The sequence below is a fragment of the Chinchilla lanigera genome, unplaced genomic scaffold, assembly GCF_000276665.1.
Source record: "Chinchilla lanigera isolate Chin_1 unplaced genomic scaffold, ChiLan1.0 scaffold00048, whole genome shotgun sequence".
In the NCBI taxonomy this organism is placed as follows: domain Eukaryota; kingdom Metazoa; phylum Chordata; class Mammalia; order Rodentia; family Chinchillidae; genus Chinchilla; species Chinchilla lanigera.
In genome coordinates this window covers 3,732,215-3,758,899 of record NW_004955449.1, presented here as the reverse complement: position 1 = coordinate 3,758,899, position 26,685 = coordinate 3,732,215, and the positions used below count along the sequence as shown (strand labels likewise).

The 26,685-nt window shown below is 35.2% G+C and overlaps 1 protein-coding gene across 1 annotated transcript in view; it reads right to left on the bottom strand.

The window, feature by feature from the left end:
- The window catches only part of Tlk1 (tousled-like kinase 1), a 145,845-nt gene that overhangs the window by 81,569 nt on the left and 37,591 nt on the right, over window positions 1-26,685 (bottom strand). The window contains exon 2 of the mRNA XM_005393240.2: window positions 11,172-11,290. Coding sequence (XP_005393297.1) covers window positions 11,172-11,285 — 114 coding nt within the window. The 5' untranslated portion in view covers window positions 11,286-11,290. The remainder of the gene's footprint in view (window positions 1-11,171; window positions 11,291-26,685) is intronic.

The window sequence follows — 26,685 nt, the reverse complement described above, 5'->3', positions numbered from 1 at the left end:
CTTTGAGATCAACTTTTTTGGCTTCCACATAGGACAAAGAACATGTGGTTTTTGTTTTTCTGTCTCTGACTTAGTTCACCTAACAAACTGCTTTCCATTTCCAATCATTTTGCCACAAATGATAGGATATCATTCCTTTTTGTGGATGAATAATGCACCATTGTGTGTATATTCCATATTTTCTTTAAAATTCATCTGTCAGTGGACATCTTACTTGACTCCATACCTAGGATATTGTAAATAATGCTGCAACAGACATCACGGTATAGATATCTGATACGTGGACTTAATTTCTTTGGATATATGTACTACAAGTAGGACAGCTGGATCATATGGTAGGGCTATTTTTAGTTCTGTGAAGAATCTTCATATGGTTCTCCATAATGGCTGCACTAATTTACATTCCTAGCAGCAGTGAATAAGAGTTCCCTTTTGTCTATAGCCTTGCCAGCATTTATTTTTGTTTTTTTGATAACTGTCATCCTGGCCAGGAAAGATGGTATCATCTGTGGTTTTGATTTGTACTTCCCTGAAAGCTACTGATTTATACCCCTATAACGTTTTCAATGGTAATCTTGAATCAACAGATTCATGAAAAGAAAAAATAATATTTAAATAGCAGATATAATGTTTTTAACTGAGACTATTAAAATTTAAAAATTCATTTTCTAAGTTGCACAAGCCACATTTTAAGTCCTCAGCATGTGGCTAGTGACTACATAATGAGCTGTACAGATACAAACAGGGCCATCATCTCAGAAAGTTCTACCAGACAGGGTTCCTATAGCCCACAGGTCAGCAACTGCAGCCCTCCACTTGTTTTTACAGCTAAGTCTCTTGGGAACATAGCTACACTCACTTGATATACATTATTTAGAGATGCTCTAGTGCTATAATGGCAAAATTGAGAAGAGCAATTGTGACAAAGACCATATGACCTACAGATAATAACTTGGCTATGCACAAAGTTATTCAGATTTTACGATAGACTATACAAAAATCAGGGTGTGGGGGGATCAGAGAGAGAGAGAGACACACACACACACACACACAGAGAAGAAAGGGAGAGAGAGGGGGAGAGAGGGGGGAGAGAGGGGGACACAGAGGGTGAGAGAGGGGGTGAGAGAGAGAGAGAGAGATGTTTGAGGGAAAAATTAAGAGTGTAGGGCTGGGGATTTAGCTCAGCGGCAAAAGCGCCTGCCTGGCAAGCGCAAGGTCGTGAGTTCGGTTCCCGGTACCGGAGAAAAACCAAAAAAAAAAAAAAAAAAAAAAAGAGTGTAATGCTCTATTTTCACCAATAGATGCCCCCACCTAACCAGATTTAATTTAGTATAAACGTTCCTCGCTTCCCTAAAAAGCACGGTCTTAAATTTTGAATATGAAATTCAAGTCTTATGATACAAACTACAATAAGCACTTCCCATTTCAGGTGCTCAAAATTCACCTCAATTTCAAGACAGCACCATAGTTTCTTTTTGAAACTGAGCTGTACTTCTATTTTTGGTGGGACTATAAACTGACCTACTGAGCTAATAATGAAATCCTAAGGATTCCCATCTATACTCTCTATCCACACCTACAAAGAAAAAGCTAAAGGGAAGGTACAAAAATGATACTAAATTAATTAACTCTGGGCCCTAGAACATTGGGTTTCCACAGTGATCTGGGTTGGGGGAGGTAAAGCAGAGACAGACAGACAGACAGAGTGAATCCAGTAAAGATGCTACAAATCAGAAGTGAACACTTCCTACTCCCTAGGCACTCATAGTTGCCCAGGTTCCTGTCCAAGTCTGGTTTTCTCATCCTCTGAACCATTTTATGAATTGCTCCAAGCTACAATGTTGGATTCTTTTTCTGCAGATAAAGTCCAATAAGTGATATAAAATGTAAACCATTATTATAAATGGTTTGGGAGGAAATCTAGAGTGGACAAATATGATCTGCCCACCTATAACATTTAATTTTAAAGAAAGTACTAGAGATATATTTTGATTAGGACCAACTTTCTGCAAGACTATAAAGTAGGCACTTCCAGTTTCCATACAAAATCTCAATCAGCACCATCACTATTCTGTTCTTGGCTCTGTTAGTTGCCTATTATTTATTCATTATATCTGTTCTTAGCTGTTATCAATTAATTCTAAATATTAACTGAAGAGTTTAAAGTTCAGATTGTACTTATGAGAATAAAAGGAATATACTATTGAATACTCCCATCACCCCAAACATCTTTAGTATACTGACAAAATCTCTCAAAATATCCACTGATTATACGAGAGGGAATGTGTCCTATTTTAAGAGAATATTTTTGAAATATGAGTTTAAAAAACTATGAAGACCACCCTCCAATTCCCATGGACAAGATAATAAATATGCAAAACCAAGATATAACAATCTAAAAATTCCTAAACTATATTTGCTCTGTTTAGCTATTACTAGAATGTGTATATCTGAGATAGTGATTTTGTTGTCTCTCTGCAAAGGACATTAAATGAAACCTTACAACATAAAGAGTACTTTACCAGGAGCTGGGCATATTACTTAAAATACTTGCATAGTTTCCTAACACTGCCAAAAAAAAAAAAAAATGCTGAAGAAATGAAGCAACTAGATGTTTTGTTTTAATTTGATACTATCATCTTAGTAATAACAATTAGTAAACCAAATAGCAACTCTATTTTCAGTTTAACTGAGCTTGTTGGTTCTGACCATCCCTAAAAGCATAATAGTAGAACAAGTTCAGAATGACCACAGTTCATGTATTTCCCCCTGTACCCTAGAATATACACAATTCTCAAATTAGCCTTCTAACTGCCTCAGTCTCCAAAATTTTCAAAACAGTATTAGAATCATGGTATCTTGCTTTGATTTCTTAAAGTTATTTCATCTCAAAAATCAAGTAACTGCTAGGTGGGTAATCCCAGCACTCTGGAGCCTGAGGCAGGAGGATTGCTATGACTTTGAGGCCAGCCTGGACTATATGGTAAGGTCAAGGCCAGCCTGAACTACAAAGTGAGACCCTGCCTCAAAAAAAAGAAAAAAAAAAATCAAGTAACTGAGATATGCCATTGTTATTGTTCTCAAGATCTCAGTAGTCTAGTGGGAAATAATTAAAATATGATATGCTGCCTCAAAGTGCTGTCTCATCTGACTTTTGACATTTAGTACTGAATCTGATAGAGAGGATAGGAACATGTTAAGCAAAATGAATTGCATGTTTAACAAAACAAACAAAAAGCAAAACTAAACCAAAAAAAAAGTCAATTTATGGATCCAAAAGCAGTCTCATATGTCTAGAGAAAAGCATGAGCATGAAGAAAGATGGAATGTGGGATATAAATCTGGGCCAGAAAGATAGGGCAGAGATTCAGAAAAGCCTTCTATGATGTGAATGATCTGAATCTGAAAACTATGCAGAACCATTTACAAATTTCTAAGCAAGATAGTACCTTTTATAAAAATCAATCGAAGTGGGAATACAGTGCCTAAGCCCACATTCCAAACTCGCTTCCTTTCTTCTCAGGAGAATTCAACATTAAGATAAACCAGCAACTGTGACGACTATATTTTAGTCTTTTTTGCTTTTCTTGGCTGTGGCAGGAGTGAAGGTTGGGGAATGGGGAGTAAACAGGATGAAGGTAGAGTTGGAAAAGAGGAACTGGACCACAGAAGTCACTCCACTCACAATTGGACAGCTTCTTAGTGTCACTGTTAACAAGCCCAAGGGGACCAATAACACAGAACTAGGAAACTGCAACATGCTTGCCCTTCTGGACATACCTATGGTGAAAGATGTAAATCCTAGGGCCATCAAAATCTACAAAAAAATAATATCGAAACACCAGCCTAAAGAAATGTAGAGACAGGGGCTGGGGATTTAGCTCAGTGGCACAGCGCCTGCCTGGCAAGCGCGAGGTCCTGCGTTTGACTCCTGGTACCAGGAAAACAAAAAACAAAAAACAAAAACCAAACAAACAAAGAAATGTAGAGACATTTGTGTTTGGTTGGAAAACTTATTAAATGTCAATATTGCCCAAATTAACCTAGATATTTATTTCAATCAAAATCTCAGTTGTCTTTTTGCAAAAACTGATGTTAATCCGAAAAATCATATTGAAATGCAAGAGACCCAGAATAGCCAAAACAATCTTCAATTGGCAGAAACACATTACCAGTTTCAAAACTTGGTACAAAGATTTTAGCAATGAAATAAAAATTAGAAATTAATACAGTTCATGTCGCATAAAAATACAAAAAATACAATCTTATTAAGAATGCAAACCTCACGAACTAACCTAGACATTCACTGAAACTAACATAGCTAGATATCTTTTTTACAGAAGCTGGTCCTAAAAGTCATATTGCAATACAAGAGACTCACAAGACTTATCAGTAAAGTAGAACTGAAAATCCAGAAATAAGCCCATACCTTTATAATCCATTGACCTTTGACAAAGATTTTAAGACAATTCAATGGGTAAAAGAATAGACTTTTCAACAAGTAGTAGTGAGACAACTGGATGCCTACATGCCGAAGGATGAATTTGTACTCACTTCTTCATATATAAAACTTAGCTCAAAATGTACTGAAGACCTAAATATTAGAGCTAAAATTATATGTTTTATAAGAAAACATGGGATAGTTTCTAAGTCTCCGCAAGCAAATTACATATTCTTTGGTTCCTCCCTTCTTATTCAAAGTTAATATACAGAGTGCTCCTACAATTTTTCTCTGAACTCATATTGGAGAAATTTATAAATCAATAAACAGCCTTTTCTTCAAACAAGTACAGAGTAATCGACTATTCTTGCCATACTTCTGTAAGTCCCCTATGAACCTGCCATGGAAAATGAAGAATTTAGTTCACTGGCATCGCAGCTTCCTCTTCTCCCTGGTATATCTGTCAAACAGAAGTTATATTTTTGATTCTTCAAATAGTTACTCTAATTTTAAATAATACAACTTTTATTCTTTTAAGGTTAAACCATTTGTTTAACTCCTTACTATGCAACATGTAAGAAAATATATTCTAACACTTAACTACTTCGCTCAACATGACAGCTACACAGAAACTTTACATCGTTATAGTTTGCAATATTTACTCTCATCTATCTATAACCTTACAAGAAAGCCACAAATTCAAATGTTACAAGGCTCTGGCAAGTAAAATATATAGGTGAAGTAGTCTTAGGGGAAAAACAATCGTGTATGATGGAATAAAATTGGTTTTTTTGCTAGATTTTTTTTTTGCCAGTTTATTGTTACTTACTATGACTACTGATTTAGTTAATCAGGAACCATTATGCTTAGAGGAAATCCTGAGTTATGTTCCTGCAAGCCTCTGGTCATGATTTTCTCAACTGATCAACACATAACTTTGTTTTACACGTTTTAGTTTAAAGACACCTTATTTAGTAATAAACACTGTGACTCACCATTTAATTCATGGCCCACAGAACTACAGCTCATGTCTGAATAACATTTATTAATACATGTATTTTCTCCATAAAGCGCGTCACAGCTTTCTCCCATTTATGAATACCACAGCTTTCTGCACTAAGCTTACAGGTGATTTTAGCAATGAAATGAAAATTAGAAAGAACAAAAATGTGAAAAACATGGCACTAAGTAAACTGGGAAAATACCTGTTTACAGTAAGAAAGCTTAAAGTATCACTTTGTTCAGAAAGGTAACTCTAACTGTTCACTATTACGCATAGGCACAGGACCTTGGATGACCATAAAAGTGATCCGAGTACTGATTTTGAAGTTATAAATACATCTTGGCAAATAAGTGAATTTGCAAATATGGAATCCTCAAATAACGAGAATCAACTCTGTAGAAGCATATATAACCATCAAAACAAACTTATCAACTTCACTGTGGCAATCCTAGCCAGTCTTGCTAATGTACATATATCTGAACAGCCTACATGTAAAAGAACTGAAATCTTTCACTACAAATGTTTTCATAAATTCACCATTTATTTCTAAAACTAACATGTAAAAATGTTTAACTGTGTTGTCTCATGACTCTTTAGTTCTTAAAAAATACCCATCTTTGTTCAATTCAAGGTTTGTGGCTTGGAATAATGTTTTATTTGCTATCCACTCATGCATTTGAAAATATTTATTAAGGGTCTCAGTTCTATTGCACATGCCTGGAATACAATGGTGAAAAAACAGATCCAAATGCAAGCGCTCACTGAGTTTTTATTACAAGAAGAGATACAATGAACAAATACATAAGCATTTAGTACTATGTAAGGTACAAATAAGTTCTAGGAAAAAAAAAAAAAAAAAGAAACAGAAAAAGGGGTTGACTGACACAGACATCCTACACTGGGCAATGAAAGAAAGCCTCTTTGAAAAGGTGACCTTTGAGCAGCAGTGTGAAGAAGTGAGGTAGAAGTCTGTCTGAGGCACTGGGGAGAGAAGCCATGTGGGTGCTGCACAAGGGCAGCTGTTAACAGTGAGACCTAGATCAAAAGGCCCTGCAGCACACACTGAAGATACTACATTTTATTTTAAATGCAACTGGAAATCTTTGGGAGGTTCCAAATTGAGGGAAAAACTGATCACTAAGTTATATTTAATTGTACTTTATTTTTGTGATTACCTGAAATATTTTCTTTCCTTGTATTTCCAATCTGTAATTTTTAGAGATGCTTTTTGCCAAATGTCTACAAATGGATTCTCATTTCTTGTGATAACATACACTTTATTTCTTCTATCTTAAACAAGAAACAAAAATAAAATATCTTCTTGTTTCTTTCTCCTTTCCTTACTTTTGTTGGGTTATGTCCCGTTCTATTTTATTCTACCCTCAACAACCCATTGCAGTAATTTAAAAGTTCTATGCTTACTTTCTTCCTTTTGGCACACATGACTTTATTTTTGCCCTACAGATAAAGCAAATCTTAATGATTACTCTGTGCTCCTAAATGATTTACCTTTTTCCCCACCTGCCTTTCCTAGTGCATCAAAGAGAATTTTGATTGTGAAAGACTATTTTTATTTCCACATTTTAAAAATTCCCCATTTTACCATTATTAAAATTTGCCTAAGCAATTAGCCCATCAATTTAAATATTAATATTTTAAGAGTCACTACTAACCACTGTCTTAATTTTGTAATTTCACCTGTATTTATTTTTCAAAATTACACTTACCCATTAGACAAAAAGTAAAATACCAACTTAATATCATCCTCCAACATCCATGCATACTGCAATTTCCCTTATTATCTCAAAGACACCCTCTGCAATTGTTTTCTCCCCAGTTCAGGAGCACATCAAGATTTATAGATCCACACACTACATTTGGCTGGTGTTTCTCTACTCTCATATAATTTAAAACAGTCCCATTATCCCCCTTTGTTTTTTCCTGGAACTGAATACTTTGAAGAGTACAGGCCAGTTACCCAGGAGAATAACCAAAGGGTATTTTTTCATGATTAATTTTAAATTAACATTTGCAGCATTAACTTGGTGATTTGTGTACCTCCTATTGAACTGCCTTAGCATGTTATACTCTCTGTAACAGTGCCAATGAAAAGTCTGACCTTGTTTATTATGATGATGACCATAGTTTCTACCTTAAATATACATAACCACCACCTTATTCTGCACCCACATCTTGGTTCCTAAGTGCCATTTTTCAGTAAAACAAAGCAGGAGCCTTTGGAGAAATGCCTGTCACATTTATTATAGAAAAAGTACAAGGTAAGCTAAAATCAACTTATGTCTGAAAATGACAACGAAAAGAGATCTCAAAAGTGACAATCTGATATCAAAGAATAATGACACGTGAATTATAACTGAATTTTATTTTTTCCATTTTTATTTTTATTTTTATTTTTTTTCTTAATTTTTTTTTATTTTAAAGAATAAAAGAAGGATAACATAGTCGTAGAGGGGGCTTACCAAATTACAGACCAAGTGGTAGGAAATTATCAATGGTTATTGTTTTACATACTGTTATTTACAAGATAGTTTCTCAGGAAAACAAACAGACAAATAATAGTGAGTTACAGACAAAAGAGGTAGGAGATTATCAATAGTTATTGTACTATACTTTGGTATCTTCAAAGTGGCTTCTAAAGAAAATTAATAGAGCTATACATGAGTGACCAATTGAATAATCATTAACTATTCTCAATGGTTGTTCTAGGAAACACATAATAATAAACATACATCCATTTACGAAATAGTCCAGTTTTTATTTTTTATTAGCACATTTCTTTTCTTTTTTTTTTTTTGGTACCAGGAATCGAACTCTTGCACTTGCCAGGCAGGTGCTTATGCTGCTGAGCTATATCCCTGGCCTAGCACATTTTATTTCATAATGATTGCATTCATTGTGGGACTTGGAACATGTATATACCACATCTCGAAAGAAAGTGGGAGAAGCCCAAAGAAACAGATTAAAACAAATACCTTTTTCTCTGAAATATTCATTAAATAGAACTCTGACAAGCATAGAAAACAAGATTATGAAGAAAGGAAACAAGAAAGAAAAATTTTAAAAGACTCAACTATATGCATACTAATAAGCTTAAAAAGCTTAAATAAAAAAGATTGAAACCAAATAAACATTAAAGAAAGTGGGCAATAAAAAACTTCCCTTCTCAACAAATCCCAAGCTGGTAATTTTACAGGAATAGATAAATGTCTATTCACAGTTTCAAGAACATTTCAGTATTTATATGAAAATAGTAAAAGAAGCCCAGTTCATTTTATGGCGTTTGCATGAAACTGATTTATAAAGCAAGAGAGTGAGGAAACTGTCCTGTATCTTCAAAGAGATATAGATTACAAGAGTATATACATTTGTTAAAAGTCACTAAACTGTATTCTTCCAGATTGTACATCTATTTCCTTAAAGCATACATATAGATACACCTGTATGTATGTGTGTGTGTATGAAATGTATTAAATCCAATAGATGTACAGTCATGATTATTTCACAAATGTAAACAAGGGTCAACATTTTCTACAATATTTATCAATATAAATCACCACACCAATAATCTCAAACAGAAAAACCTCAAGATTCTTTCAACCAAAAAAGACTTTGGTAACTTCAATATCATTTATGATTTTATAAAATAAAAAAAAATCCCAAAACAAAAAAACATTAACCAACCAGGAATATAAAGGTAATTCCTTTACTTGGTGATGGCTACATACACTCAAACTACAGCAAACATTACACAGGTGAAACTTTGGATGATTCTTCTTTTAGGGCAAGAACAAAATAGCACTGAAGATCATTATCAATATAAAGAAAGAAAGAAAAAAAAATACATATACATGAAGCCTAAGAGATAAAGCTATCATTTCTGGAAGATAATTATTTCCCTTAGAGAAATTTATAGAATTAACAAACTATTCCCAATAAAAGAGACCAGAAGCAAGACTGCTAGATATAAAACCAAACTACAGACGTCAAAAGCACCCTAAGCTAGCAATAATAAACAAGAAAATAATAAATCTATTAGCTACAAAAATTTTAAAGTATTCAAGGATAATCAAAAATCAGTAAGAACTCTACAGGAAGAATGGAACAAATGGAGAGATAATGTTGCATGTACTTAAATGGGACAATCTAACCTTACAAAGATATCAGTACTTCACAAATTAATCTATAAATTCTATGCATTTAAAAGAAAAAGTATATTTGAATCTTCTGAGGGAAACGACATAAATAAACCATTGTAAGAATAATTCCCGCATGCTAACAAACACAAGAAGAGATGTTCAAATTTTATATGAGAGAATAAAGATCCATAAATACATTGACTTTTGAAAAGAACTTGGCCTATTTTTAATGTGATAGTAGCATAAAAACACAAAACCTGACCCATATATACATATATGTATATATGGCAATCATTTATATTTACCATATAATAAATGGCATATATCATAAGTATATAAAATGTACATACATGGTAATAGTGATCTCACAAATCAGTGAAAACATATGGGCAATTTAAGGAGCACTGTGGAGAAAACTGGTTAACAGACAGAGAAAAAATAAAATGGGCAGGCCAGGGATATAACTTAGCGGCACAGCACCTGCCTGGTAAGCGCAAGGTCCTGAGTTCAATTTCTGGTACCAAAATAAAATAAAATACAAATAAAAAAGAAGAAGGAAAAAGCCCAGGTGTGGTGGTGCACACCTGTAATCCCAGCACTTGGGAGGCTGAGGCAGGAGGATTGTTGCAAGTTCAAGACCTGCCTGGGCTACAAAATGAGCTCAGGGCCAGCCTGAACTACATAGCCAGACCCTGTCTCAAAAAGACAAAAAATAATTAAATAAATAAAAACTAAAATGGAACCCCTCTCATATAAAAGGTAGATCCTAGACAGACTAAAGAGCAAACATAAAACTATAAAATAAATAAAAGAAACTATAGCTATCTTTGAGGCCTAGAGGTGGGAAAGAAGTACCAAGGGACAGAAATGTCTACGGATCTCAATTTTAATTTTTGAACTTATTTTGTGACCTAACTACAATATTTATGAAAAGTGGTATTTCAGCACTTTTACTATTTCTTGGAAATCATCCAAAGAACAAAAATTAAGTTATTTTTAAATAAAACTCATTTGATTTTAAAATAACTAGATGTCAATTGAACCCTTTTTTATGAATCTAAAATACATTATGGGACCTTACTGATCATATTTCCTATATCTGAAATATTTTAGTATAGAATCAGACTAGGAATTATTTCACTGCTACTCTTCATTGTTCATCACTTATTCCCAACTATGCAAGAAAACTGAAGAAAAAATTTAAGAAATAAAAGAATGATGGTGTAATGGTAGGCAAAATATAGTAAAGGATGATGACTACACACTAACCTCCAAAACTTATGGCTGTGTTCCCTTATGTGGTAAAAGGGACTTTGCTGGTATGTTTAAGGTTAAGGACTTTGAGTTGGGGAGATTATCTGGATAGTCCTAATCCCCTGGGGATTGGTGTGCAGTACAATGGTAGAGTGCATGCCTAGCATGCACAAGGTCCTAAGTTTGATCTCCATCATCACAAAGAAAGCGGGGTGGGGAATAACCTACTCTTAGGCATATGTACAGTTCCTTTAAAAAATATATTTTAGATCAATTAATATAAAGAATATTAAATAAAGATTAAAATTTTACTCACTTTAGCTCCAACACTGCAACTACCAGTGCTCCCAGTGCTTCCACTTGCAACTCCAGTAAATCGAGCTTCCAGTAACTCTTGCCTTCTTGGGTCCAGACTATGAAGCTCATCCATTGCACCTAAAAATAACAATAAGAAAAAAACGTATAAAAATATATAGGTATACACATGTACATGCCTATTTATAGACAACAAAATATGTATGCAGTTGGTTGAGACGTCCATAAAAATTTATGAATGAATGTTATAGAGATGAAATTAAAAGGCTTTTAAGACTTTGATAATGTCCACATCTACTTATTAAAATGGCCTACAGTAGATTTCTACTATGGTTTATTTGGTTGGTTTGTTTTTTTGAAACAGGGTCTCACTATGTAGCCCATGCTGGCTTCAAACTTGTAATGATCCTCCTGCAGCAGCATCCCAAGTGCTGGGATTTCAGGCATATGCCACCATGCCTGGTCCACTATGGTTTTTTGTGTGTGTGTCCATGTTTTGCGTTTTGTTTCGGAGACAGTGTCTTACTATGTAGTCTGGGTGGCCTTGAATTCAGTATGTAACAGAAGCCAAGCTTGAACTCACAATCCTGCCTAAGCCTCCCAAGTGTTAGGACAACAGGTATGTGCCACCATGTCCAGCTGATTTTTACCACTTCTGACTGCAAACCACAGTAAGAAACTTTTCATCCAATTGAGTATACAGATAGATACATACATATATACAGAAGTTTTCACGAAACAACCTTACTTCACTGCAGTAATAAGAGCCCTGTACAGTGTCTATGATATTTTAATCCATTAAAAAATGGGGGTGGGGGAGCACTGGTTTTGAGCCATTAAACTCATCTCACAATCCATTAATTGTGAGATTAATAACAATTAATCTCAGATTAATAACAATTAATAAACAAGATCCATTAATTGTAAGGCCACAGTCTGAAAAATACCGCTCTCATACTGTAACTTCCGTACTATACATTAAGTAGTATTACTGCTTATTTTGTTTCTATATATGTTATTTGAGTGTCTACATTTTAAATTGCAAAGGTCTGTTTTATTGTAGTCACTTCCCTGATGAATTTGTAGAAAGCAATCTTTCAGTACCCATGGAAGACTAGTTCTAGGATTCTCATGGATACCAAATTCTGTGGATACCAAACTCTGAAGTTCCTTATATAAATGATGTAATATTTACATATAAATTATGCAATCCTTTCTTAAAACTTTAAATCATCTGCAGATTACTTATAATACCTAATATAGTATAAGTCCTATGTCTTTATACTGTATATTTTAGGGAATGACACAAAAAAACCTACAGCTATGCAGTACAGATGCAACATATTGCCCCCCAAAATTTTCAACCCTGCAGTTGACTGAGTTTGTTGATCTAGATCAATCATGTGGAAATATGGAGAACCGATTTTACAGTTTTAAGTTTCTGCTGGCTAAATTAAAACACACACATATACAGATAAAACAGATCACTGAGGTAACATCTATTACTAAACAATCACCTTGAGAAGGGGGCGGGTTTAGCATCCTCATGTAATTGTTACTGTGCACACTAAACAGCCTAAATTCTAGTTAAAGTTCAATTAAACTCTTAAAAATTATTTTACCTATGTCTGCCAATTCTCCACTGATAAGAAGCTAGAAATGACATAAATGTGTGGTTCTCAGAGGGAGCGGAGAGGGTATTATCCAAATTTTGGAAGGATTTTGTTTGTTTGTTTTGGTGCCAGGAATCAAACTCAGGAGAAATTTTGGAAGGATTTGGGGAACCTTTTCAAATTAGACCAGACGTTTCCACATACCTTAACATCCTTCTTCTAAAATTTAAAGATTTTATACACTGTACCTTTTAAAGTTTCCTTTCAACCTCATCTGGATGGAGCACTGGTGGACAGCAACCCTTACATGGTTATTTGCATCCCTATTCTTGAATGTCTTCTCCATCCACTCCTCTTTCTTCTATCACAGAAAAGAATAACTTCCCTATAAAAAGCTAACTCTCATCTCTTGCTCTTGATTCCATTTCTTCGTAATATCTAGAAGATCTTTCACATGTACTCTATCACTCGCATCTTCTCACACCTTGCTTTCTTCTGCCTTCCTTTTTTTTTGTTGTTTGGTTTTTTTGGTTTTTCTCTGGTACCGGGAACCGAACTCACAACCTTGCACTTGCCAGGCAGGCGCTTTGCCACTGAGCTAAATCCCCAGCCCCCTTCTGCCTTCATTATGTCTTTTTAAAATACCACCTTAGCTTGAATTTCATGCTATTATCATTTAAATATTTCCTGATTTGTTTACACCATATTATCCCTAATACAACCAATGCTTTCATCTTTTTTTTTTTTTTTAATACTACTACCACATCTAAAACTACTATTCGTCACTAAAGGTAAAAACAGAAGTAAAATAAAAATACACAGTTCTAGTTTTCAAACCTTTCCATACCTTTTCTGTTTCCCGTTCTCTCTTAACTATGAATATCCCAAAATTAAATCCATGACCCTCTGTTCTTTTCAGACTTCCTATGGCTTTAAATTTAGGGTTCTCAAACACCTCTTGTCTGCTAAGTCTTAAACTTGGCACTGAAGTTGACAATCAATTTTGCTTTATAAAAAACTGTCAGTTTTTTACTTGCACAGAATTATTCTGAACCAACAAATCACATTTTTAAAATAAGTACTAAAAACAAAACAAAAAGAGTAAGTACTATATATGGAACTAGGATAAAAACAGACATAAACACCAAAGCGTCAAAATAGCCCAGAAGATAAACTCTTACATAAAAAGACTCAACAAGAGCACCTAGACATTTAATAAGGAAAGGGCAGTCTTTTCATCAAATGGTGCTAGGAAAACTGGACATCCATATGCCAAAAAAAAAAAAAAAAAAAAGTTGGACCCTTGAACTTGGACTTTATACCATACAAAAAATTAACTCAAAATCTAAAGATCTGAAACTATTAAGCTATTAAAAGAAAGCAAAGCAAAGCTTCATGAATTTGACTTCAGCAAGAATTTCTTGGATATGACACCAAAAGAACAGAAAATCTAAGAAAAATAAATTGAACTTCATCAAGATTGAACTTTTGTGCATCAAAGAATACAATCAACAGAGCAAAAAGACAACCCATAGAGTAGAGAAAATATCTACAAATCATGTATCTGATAAGGATCTGGTACTCAGAATATATAAAGAACTCCAACTGTACAACAACAAAAACTAAACCAATTTTTAAAAGGAGAAAAAGTACTCCAAAGACAATAAATAAATGGATAATAAGCACATGAAAAAATGTTCAACAATATTAACCATTAAGGCAACATAAATTGTACTTCTCATTTATATCCAGTTATGACGGCTGGTTTTTTTTTTGTTTTTTTTTAAGTGTTTGCAAGTGCTATAGTTTGGATCTGGAAAGTCTCCCAAAGGTCCATGTAGTGAAAGCTTGGCCCCTAGGCAGTGGTGCTACTGTAAGTGGTGGAACCTTTAAGAGGTAGGGCCTAATGTAAGGAAGTGTAGACACTGGCAGCATGCCCTTAAAGGAGATATTGGGATTGTGGTCCCTCTTCTTCTTTTCTTTCACTTGCCAGCTGCCCTAAAGTGAGAAGCTCTGTTCTACCACATGCTTCCCCACCATGATATGTTACCTAGCCACAGGCCCAAAAGCAACAAGGCTTTGGAATGAAACCTATCATGGAATGAAACTTCCAAAACCATAAGCCAAAATAAGTTTTTCCTCTTTTTAAGTTGACTATCTCAGGTATTGTGTTATAGTAACAGAAAGATGACTTTCACAGCAAGGATGTGGAGACCTTGTACATCACTGATGATAATGTAAAGTAGTATGGACACTGTGGGAAAAGATATAGCAGTCTCTCAAAACACAGACAGAATTCCCGTGTGACCCAGCAATTTCACTTGTGAACCAATCTACCTACAGCAGGGACTCAGATATTTGTATACCCATGCTCACAGCAGCATTACTCATGATACCCAAAGATGAAAGCAACCCAAGTGCCCATCGATGGATGAACTAATAAAGTATGGTATAAATACACAACAGAATATTATTCAGCCTTAAGATGAGGTAAATCTTAACACATTCTACAACATGGAGAATATCAAAGACATTAAGTAAAATATGCCAGTCTCAAAGGGACAAATATTGCTTAATACTTCCTAGAGTAATCAAATTTACAGAGATAGAAAGTAGAATGATGGCTGTCAGAACTTGGGAGATGTGGTGGAATGCAGAATTAGTATCAAATGGATACAGAATTTCAGCTGGGGAAGATGGAAAGTTCTAGAGATGAATGGTGATGACAGTACCACAGTAATGTGGTACTTAATACCACTAAAATAGAAACTTAAAAATGGTTAACATGGTAACTGTTATATTATGAATATTGTAGCACAACTTCTAAAAATAACTTTTTAAAATTTTAAGAATCAATAAATTGGACCTCATCAAAATTTTGCTAGTTCAAAAGACAGTCACAAAATAAAAATACTGGGAGATAATATTCACAAGACAAATAAATGTATGCTCCACAGTATGCCTACTCTTCGGGTTGTAACTGGTGATGGCACACTGACATATAGCAGGAAGACAAGGACCTGAGGCCCCAATTGGAGATCCAGTAATGAGGTATTTTGTTTCCATTATTTTTCTCAGATATACAGCTTCCTCTGGGACCTCAGCCTTCCCACTTGAGATCTTAGAAGAAACTACTGCCACAAAAACAACTTTCTAACCAAAAATTCTTGCTCAACATTGCCTGAATCCATTAACGTGTTAATAAGTTTTTAAGACTTTTTAAAGAGGAAATCTATGCAAGCGCCCCTCGAACAAACCCCTGGCACATAACAGATGCTTAACAAATGTTGTCATCATTGTCTAGAAATTTAACTTTGAATACTAGAATCCTGCTGATCAAAATGCAGTCTAACAACCTGCACCAACCACACCAACTAACATGCTTGTAAGAAATGCAAACTGAGGTCTGGGGATTTAGCTCAGCAGCACAGCACCTGCCTGGCAAGCGCAAGGTCTTGAGTTCGATTCCCGGTACCAGGGGAAAAAAAAAAAGAAATGCACACTGTAGGGTCCTCTGTAGACTTATGGAGTCAGAATGTGCATTCTAAGAAGATCCCCAGGTAATTACTATATATACTAATGTCTGAGAAACACTGCTGTAGAACAGAGATCTGTAATCCTTAAATAGATAAATCATATTTCAGTCCTTGAAGCACAAGAAGCAAAATCATGTATTTACATAACAAGCAAAGCAATGTCTAAAAACTATTGGTAAAACCCAGGATATAACTAAATATTTACACACACACACACACACACACACACACACACACACACACACACGGCATGAGAGGGAGCAGGACTGAACCCATGGGCACTCAATCACTGAACTATCTCTAGCCCTTATTTATATTCATTTTGTGGAATTCATGAAGTAACATATCTCAATTATTTTCAATTCCTTGCCCTTTACAGTTTTTATTTTGAGACAGGATCTTGCTAAATTGCCCAGGATTTGGAATCTTCCTGTCTCACCCTCCTGCAGGGCTGGGATTATAGTCATGTACCACCAGACCCAGCTGAATATATTTTTATAATACAACATGGCTAGTAAAAAGAATGGGATACCTTTTGGGTAGTAATACCTCAGTTTATTGGGGGTTTCTATTATCAAAAACTACCGCAGATAATCTGTGAATGCTGATCTGTAATGACATTTATACATTTTTATACTTATCTTTGCAAATGTCTTCCCATAGAGATATGCTGTACAAGCATATGATTTTAATTGAGTATATTTATTACTTGGAAGTCAGATACAGAATTCTATTACATTCTTCTTTTGATATTTACTTTTCAATATGTTATCCAATTAATCAATTCCAATTAAAGGTTAGGTAGCAGCTTCTCAATTGCACAATTAAGTGGATTTTGAAATAAGAATTTTTCTTCACACTTGCAGTAGTATCCAAAAAATAATGATGGCGCTATAGTTTGAGTCTGAAAAATATCTATGCAAAGTCATGCAGGCATAAAGATCTAACTTCTTTAACAGAACGAGAAGTAAATAAAACAGATTGACATTACCACGACAAATATCAAGTGTCACTGAAATGACTTTACTGCACTATATGTTTCACATATAAGCACTATTTTGCCTTAAAATTTCAGGTTAAATCCATTTTAAAAATTACTTATCTAAAGGAAAAAGGCTAATTTTCAAAACTGAACAGTATAGTACCATACTTGACAAACAATGACTAGTAGTGGTCAGTTCTTTTTTTAGAAAATTTTTAACCTCACCTTTTAGTTCAAACAATTGTTAAAAAAAAAAAAAAACCCAAAACCAAACCTTGTCAATGCTGACAGTCAAGATATTCAACCTGTTTCTAACAAAACTTCATGCAGCTGATGCTACTTTAATTCCATGATAGTGAATGACATTCAGTACTGATTCAATAAATGATAGAAGATGTTTCCTGCAAATTACCTGCTGATGAATAACACATGAATAATTATAGGCTTTGACTACATTTTGCAAGCTTTGTAAATTTGCCCAACTAAGCCTTTTTTCTGCTATATATGTATTTTATCACCAAGCACTGCAGCACATCTTAGCAGATTCTACTTAAGTGTTTTCTCAACTTTGAAGAGATTGTAGCTCCTCCACAAAGAATTACTTATTAGGTTAATTTTACTGCCACTTCAAATAGCGCATTGAGTCCTTCGATAAGCATCTGAGTAGCATCAATAACATCTGTTCACTTAACAAGAGCCAGGAAGACCACTCTAAATCATTTTCCTTGTTTTTAATTGACTGTTAATGTTTTTCCAAATGTTCTCAACTTAAATCAGCTGTTCTTGCCAAAAAAGGTAATAGTTTAAAAACAATTATATTTTCCTCTGGACGAAATTTTTTGACTGCTGAAATCAAACATAATTTAATTAACACAACATGGGTAAATGATACTACTTGCTCAGCTAACCAACCAGTGGAAAAAAGAAACGTGTTGATGGCAGCCTCATTTTCATTTTTATTTTTAGGAAGAAATTGTGTTACATTTCAAGTTTTCTAAGTTTCTCTTGAGAGCTGGGCACACTGCAGTATATGCTTAGTCAAGTAATTTCTACATAAATTCTCCTCTTCTGCCACAGGTATAGTGTTACTACAAAATCAGAACTATGTCTTGCTATCTAAACAACAAAATTACCCAAATTCTGATGTGCCATAAAGGCATGCCATGCGGGGGGCTGGTGGTGTAGCTCAGCAATAGAACACATGCTTAACCACAGGCCCTAGGTTCAGTTCCTAGCACTACACAGAGCATGTTACTCAAAGTCCATTTTCCTTTCTTTTTCTTGTTTTGATGTGATAGATACGTACTGATAATAACAAATATTATTAGAGACTGGCAACAGATGTAGTATTCAAAATACTGTCAAGTTACAATTAAAGCACTGAAATCTGTACTACACTGATGGCTAATACTGTCAACCTGACTGGCTGGAGAGATGCCTAGGAGAAGAGTAAAGCACACTTCTGGATACGTCTGAGTGAGTTACGGGGAGGTGACTTTGGAACGGTATCTGGTCCTTGGGCCTTTCCTCTCTGGCTCCTTCCCTGTTTCCTGGATGACATTAGGTAGGCAGCTTTTCTCTGTCACATCTTCTGTCTTGTTGGGTATTTTGTCCCAACAATAGAAGGGTGATTAATGCATGCACCAAGAAACAGTCCAGAGTAACAAAAATGGCAAATATGAACCGGGCATGGTGGCACACACCTGCAATCCCAGCACTTGGAAGGCTGAAGGAGGACTGCGTGAATTTGAGGCCAGTCTCGGCTATATAGTGAGACCCCGTCTCAAAAATAAACAAACAAAAATGGCAAATATTACCTCTGTCAAAACCACTCCACTCCACCACTGTAATGCAAAAGAAACTGACTGTACTTTAGTACGACTTAAGATTATCTGTAGATACTAAAATGCAAATTTCACATGTCACAAAGTACTGTTGTTCTTCTGGCTTTTTAAAAATCATATAAATGCAAAAAATAAGTTTGTTAACTACTGTTCTAGAGAGCACATTTCAAAGATTCAAATGCTTAGGAACGCAAACTGTTATTTCTGACACACCCCAAAATTTTGTCCTCAATTACAACCCGTGATTTTTTTAAAAAATTGAGGATCAAACCTAAGGCCTCATGCATACCAGGCAAGCAATCTACCACTAAGCTGTTTTTAGAAAAACAAGAAGTCAAACCCAAAGCCCAAAGAAGGGAGGAGATTATAAAGATCTAGGCAGAAATTAATGCAACTGAGAAAGAAAACCCTCCAAAAAATAAATGAATCAAAGAGTTGGTTCTTTGAAAGAATAAATAAAATTGATAAACCCCTAGCCAACCTTATCAAAAAAAGGAAAGAACTCAAATTCAGGCAATAAGGAATGAAAAAGATGAAATTACTACAGATTCCACAGAAATTCAGAAGATCATTAATACCTACTTTGAAAATCTTTACTCCCATAGGATAAAAAAACTCAGAAGAAATGGACAGATTCCTAGGTATGTATGAATTACCAAGGCTGAGTCAAGAAGATATAAAAGTCCTGAACAACCCAAGAGATTTAAAACTTACCAACAAAGAAAAACCCAGGCCCTGATGGATTCACAGCAGAATTTTACAAGAAATTCAGAGAAGATTTAATACCAACATTTCTCAAACTCTTCAACGAAACTGAAAAGGAAGCAATTCTCCCTAACTCATTTCTGGAGGCAAGTATTATACTGATACCAAAACCAGGGAAAGACCCAACCAAGAAAGAGAACTACAGACCAATCTCCCTAATGAATATAGATGCAAAAATGCTCAATAAAATACTAGCAAATAGAATGCAGCAAATCATCAAGAAAATTATGCACCATGTCGAAGTTGGATTCATTCCAGGAATGCAGGGATAGTTCATTATTTGCAAATCAATTAACGTTATACACCATATCAATAGAGCCAAAGACAAAAACCACATGCTCATCTCAATAGATGCAGAAAAAGCTTTCAACAAAGTCCAACATGCATTCATGATAAAAACTGTACAGAAAATAGGAATAGATGGTCTTTACCTCAACCTGATCAAAGCCATCTATGACAAACCAACAGCCAACATCACACTAAATGGACAAAAACTGAAAGCTTTTACTTTAAAATCAGGAACAAGACAAGGATCTCCTTTGTTACCACTCCTGTTCAATGTAGTTCTGCAACCATTAGCCAGAGCAATTAGACAAGAGAGAGAAATAAAAGGAATAAGGATAGGAAAGGAAGAAGTAAAACTATCACTATTTGCAGATGACATGCTATTTTACATAGAAGACCCCAAAAATGCCACATGAAAAAAATTTTAAAGAAACATAAACCCACCGGGCGTGGTGGCATACGCCTGTAATCCCAGCACTCGGAAGGCTGAGGCAGGAGGATCGTTGTGAGTTTGAGGCCAGCCTGGGCTACAAAATAAGCTCAAGGTCAGCCTGAACTGCATAGTGAGATCCTGTCTCAAAAAGACAGAAAAAAAAAAGAAACATAAACCCATTAGTTTGCCATATCCCATTCTAGTACACATATTTTTTTCTTTCCTTTTTTTTTTTTTTTTTTTTTTGATACCTGGAATCGAACTCATGACCTCAGGCTTGCCAGGCAAGTGCATATGCCGCTAAGATACATCCCCAGTGCCCCCCTGTCTTTCATACACCACTCACTAACTCAATAAACTTTTGCTGTCATAAAAGTATAAGCTGGGTGTGGTGGCACACGCCTATTATCCCAGCACTTGGGAGGCTGAGGCAGCAACATCCTTGTGAATGATCCTTGAGACCAGCCTGGGCTACTAAGTGAGCTCAAGGCCAGCCTGAACTGCATAGCTGAAACCCTGTCTCAAAAAAGATGTAAATAAATAAATAAAAGTATAGCCTTCCAGGTGGCAAAGAAGATGTATTTCAACATATTATTAGTTCTGGTTACTCAACATGACTGTATATTTATATCACCTTTATTTATGACAATAAGTTTCTCATTATATAATCTTTTAGTAATTGCCTAAGCCTTCATCTTCTTGACAGGAAAAACAAAAGCAAAAACAAAATATTTTGGAAGCATGTTTTGAAGTTAATTATCAGTTACCAAAAAGTAAAAAAAAAAAAATAAATAAAATTAGTTCATTCACTAACATTTAATAGTAGTCTACTTCTACTGAATCTTCATAATCTTACATTTTTAAATTTAAAACTTTCTAAAATCCAAAAATGGGGCCAAGGATATAGCCCAGGGGCACAAGCACCTACCTGGCAAGTGCAAGGTCCTGAGTTTGATTCCCAGTACTTACTTACTTACTAACTAACTAACTAACTTACTAACTAACTAACTAAATAAATAAATAATCCAAAAATGTCAATTCATTCCAGATTTTAATTGTTTTCATATTATGCTTGGTAAGTTTATACAGAACATTTGAAGTTTTTCTTTTATTAACACTTCTCATGTTAAACCTGATAAGGCAGAGAACAGTTTTATTAAAAAAGAAAAACTATGATAAAGTTAAGAAGGTAGTTTAATAAGAAGTTATCTTCAAAGTCATTCCTTTTTGCTATTCTTTTAATGCACTTGAAAGTAAATGAAACAAGCCAGGCATGGTGGTGCATGCCTGTTAATCCAGCACTCAGGAGGCTGAGGCAAGAAGATCACCAAAAGTTTGAGGCCAGCCTGACTACAAAGGGAGATTCCATCTCAAAAAAAAAAAAAAAAAAGAAAGAAAGAAATAAAGAACATAAAACAAAAAGAATTGAAGCAGGTTATACTGTTTACAATACTAAAATTACTTCTGATTCTGGTCTTGAAACATCCATTTTTTTCTTAAGCTTTCCTCTACACAGATTTATTGAATGTGAAATTCTATATACAAAGTAAGCTGGCCTACTAGCTCAAAACATGATCTTCTCTACTAATATCCTGCTAGGTTGCTTAAAAAGCTACTTATTCTAAAATAAATAGAAAAAATAACCAATGCACATCAGATGAATGCCCTAATCACTGGAACTATAAAAGCTTTACAAGATAATTAACAGGTAGGACTGAGTCCCAGTGAAGGGGGACCGAAGACCTGACTGGAGACACCCAGAGGCCATTTTGTGCACTGCCACCGTGATACCATCATGTTTCTGGATCATAATGTTCCCATTATCTGATTCCAGACAAACCACAGGAGTATCAGTGGGATCAGAGGTGAGTTTAGCTGCTTGCTGAGCCAGAACACATCATTCTAGCATGCTCATCTCTAAAGTCCCATGGCAATCCAGATTAAGTCCTTGTGAATCTGTAACACAGGACTCCAACAAGGGATGGATTCTTCACTGTATCTTCTAAGTGCTCCTCTAAAGTTGCTTTCATCCTACAGGCCATCCACCCTAACCCAGGACCTGACAGCCCATCATGTTGTAAATGGCAGGCCTCAGTCATGTGACGAGTTCCATTTTCATATAACAGGACATTCCTATTTTCATGGACAGTATTTTGTATCATATATTTAATGAACACAGCTAGTATTTTTGTTGACTACATTATATTTCAGCATTTATTCCACAATTTGATTCCCTATCTTGAAACAAAATATTCTAACTTGGGTTAACATAAAAGTCTGTAATAAATACTACCATATTAATATATATCAATAAGCCTCATTTTTCTTTTTTTCCTAGAGTTAGAAGTTCTTAGTGGATAAAATGGAATATATGTCCATGTGTAATTTCTTTAATGTAGTAATAACATAATTAACCAAGTTCCCCTTCGTCTAGCCTCGTACTTATGATCTGCTACTTTTAAAATCAATCTCTCCCTGTTTAGATATATATACACACATCTATACATATATATACACATATAGCACTTTTATAATATTTATATTAACATTAGTCTCCATTTTAAAAATAAGAAAAATGAGACTCTAAGAGGGGCTAAGCTATAGTGTTCTTTGTTAAGCTTACATCTACTAAAATAAGGATCTCTATTCCAAAAGAAAGGTCCAAAAAGAAGGATATGAGTTATGAGTGTGTATGTGTCATGAAGGCAGAAAGAGAAAAACAGCATTAGCACAAATTTAACTGTGTAGGAAGAAGCAAGTTCTCCAAGATAGCTCCAAAATAGGAAGTTGGTAAAATGTGACCTGATAATTAACTTCTTCTCTAAAAGTCAACTAGTATCTTGTTTGTAAGTACTAATTATTCATGAATCTTTTTTGGTTTGATGTCTTTTCCCCATTGTTAACATAACAGGTGCTTTTGGACTAAACAATATGGAAATATATAAAAATGAAAAGTCCTAATACTCTCCTGTCTCCCAAAATCCCAATGTACCAAGGTAACAATTTGATATGTACCACAAAAAGGACAGTAATGATTTACTGCCCTATGATATGTCTTGGTCTATTATATCCCAGTAATGCAGGGTGAGAAGAGAGACACAAAATATTCCATCTGCAGCAGGGAAGCAAATCTCTGACCAGGAAGGATGCTGCATGTACTACATATTTAAAAGCTAAAACTGAATACTATTTACATATTCAAGCACAATCTAAAACAATGTATTATAATAAACAAGGGCAGAATATTCTAAATGTTCATACAGTGGCTTCACTATGTTATTTCATCAACATCATCTCTATGACCCTCATAAGACTCTTAAAATGGATTTCTATAGACATTTATTATAGCCACATTACTTGTGGGTTAAAAGGCCAGACTGCCTGGCTTTAAGCCACACCTCTATGGCTAATGAACTCATTGTAAAATCCTGGTATTAAGAGTCTACCTCAGAAGTTTGTTCCCAAGGATGCTACAGAGTTAACTGATTGTGTTAATTTAGTAAGATAATACATGTAAGGTTTTTGAGGTTCCTAGAAGATAAAAGACAAACCTTTTTATATAATATTATGATGCTCCAGTAAAATAACCAACTTGCCATTGCACACCAAATAAGTAATCTGAGAAAACAACAAAAAGATCTTGTTATCCCAATTTAAACTTGCTACTTACCTAGCTAAAACCTTCAAATAAGGAAGAAGTAGTAAAGTTTTAGCTCCACAATTTCTAACAAAATACACTATTCTGCTTAGGAACTCTACCTCCCCATGGAGACACATTTAACACAAATTAGCCTGCTTAGTGAAAATAAAAATGTTCTTTGTCCCTCCCATCTGAAATTGCTGTTAATTTCCAGAGAATTCCAAAAGCTTAGGATCTAGTCAGTTCATTATCCACATTAAGATCATACATTCCCCTACAGACATATTTCCAATGATTACGTCACCTCCCTCCCTAAAAAAAAAATCTAGTTTTTAAATATTATTATTTAGCATCTCTGTACACAAACAACAAATACACTGAGAGAGAAATTAAGGAAACCACACCTTTCACAGCAGCATACAAAAAAGTGAAATACTTAAGAATCAATTTAACAAAGGGAGTACAAGATCTATACAGTGAAAATTGCAGTACTCTGAAAAAAGAGATCGAAGATGATTTCAGAAAATGAAGGATATTCCTTGCTCATGGATAGGAAGAACCAACATTGTGAAAATGACCATACTCCCAAAATTGTTGTACAGATTCAATGCAATCCCAATTAAAATACCATTTGTATTCCTCACAGATCTAGAGAAAACATTCCTAAAATTCATAGGAACCAGAAGAGTCCTAGAATAGCAAAAGCAATCCTGGGCAACAAAGGAAAGGCAGGAGGATCACAATCCCCAACCTGAAATTAGCTACTGTGATAAAATCAGCATTGTACTGGCAAAAAAAAAAGAAAAAAAAAAAAGACCTGAGGATCAATGGAACAGATTAGAAGATGAAGACACAACTACAAACATATTCAGCCACCTTATCTTTGACAAAGGGGCCAAACATGTTCAATGGAAGAAAGATAGCCTCGTTAATAAATGGTGCTGGAAAAACTGGCTCTCCACATGCTGAAGACTAAAACTAGACCCATGTCTATCACCATGCACTAAACTAAAGTCAAAATGGATCAAAGATCTAACTATTAAAATGAAACACTAAATCCACTGGAAGAGAAAGTAGGTAGAAATCTTAAAGACACAAGGGTAGGCAGAGAGTTCATGAACAAAAACCAACGGAAATACTTCAAAGAATCAACAACTGGGATCTCATCTTATTGAAAAGTTTTTGCACATCAAGAGAAATTACCAACAAGGTGCAAAGAAAACCCATGAACTGGGAAAAAATTTTAGCCAACTTCTCAGACAAAGGACTTCTATCTAGAACATATAAAGAATTTTAAAAAATCAGGCCCCCCAAATTCAAAGACCCAATCCAAAAATGGGCATCTGAGATGAATATATCTCAGATGATGAAATACAAATGGCAAATAAATATATGAAAAAATGTTCAACATCACTGGTCATTCAAGAAATGCAAATTAGAACAACACTGAGATACCATCCCACCCCCAGAAAGAACGGCTATCATCAAGAAATTAACCAGTAACAAATGCTGAATGGGCTGTGTGGAAAAAGAAACCCTTCGCCACTGCTGGTGGGAGTGTAGACTGGTGCAACCACCGCAGAAATCAGTCTGGAGATTCCTCATAAAACTAGGATTAGAGGTCCCACTTAACCCAGCTTTTCTTCTTCTGGGTATTTTTCCAGAGAAAGTGAAAACATCATGTCACAGTGATATATGTGTACCCATGTTTATAGCAGCACAATTTGTCATAGCTAAATGTTGGAAACAACCTAAATGCCCATCAATGGAGGACTGGATAAAAAAGATGTGGTATTTTTATACAATGGTGTATTACTCAGCTATAAAAAAAGATAAACTAAAGGCTTTTATAGGTAAATGGATGCAATTAGAGACCATACTCCTAAGTGAAATAAATCAGACCCAAATGTGTAAACATCGTATTGTCTCCCTAGTGTAAGAACCTGGAGGAGTAAATAAAACCCAAAAGGTACAATAGATATTGTGAAAGGGAAGAAAATTGCTCAAAGGGAAGGAACAACTTGGATGAGGGAAAGGAGAAAAGAAAGAAGGGAAAAAATATATATATGTGTATACAAGGATAGCTCAGATACTTATACTGCTGATGTCTATTGGTTTATTGAAAGGAACAGTTAATGCTTAATTTTTCCCCTAGCACATGGGGAGCCATGGGGACAGGAGCGCCGGTCTTCGGGCAAGCTCACTCCCTATCTCGTAGGTGCCCGGAAGGAGGGCCCCCGGCGCACAGGGAGCCACGGGAGGGGAGCACTGGTCTTTGGGCCGGCTTGCTCCCTGCCTCGTAGGCGCCCAGAAGGAGGGCACCCGGTGCACAGGGAGCCACGCAGCAGTGAGCACTATTGTGAGCCGTCCCTGAGGCCTGCTGCCGCTGCTCAATTGAGAACTACCATGACACAGAG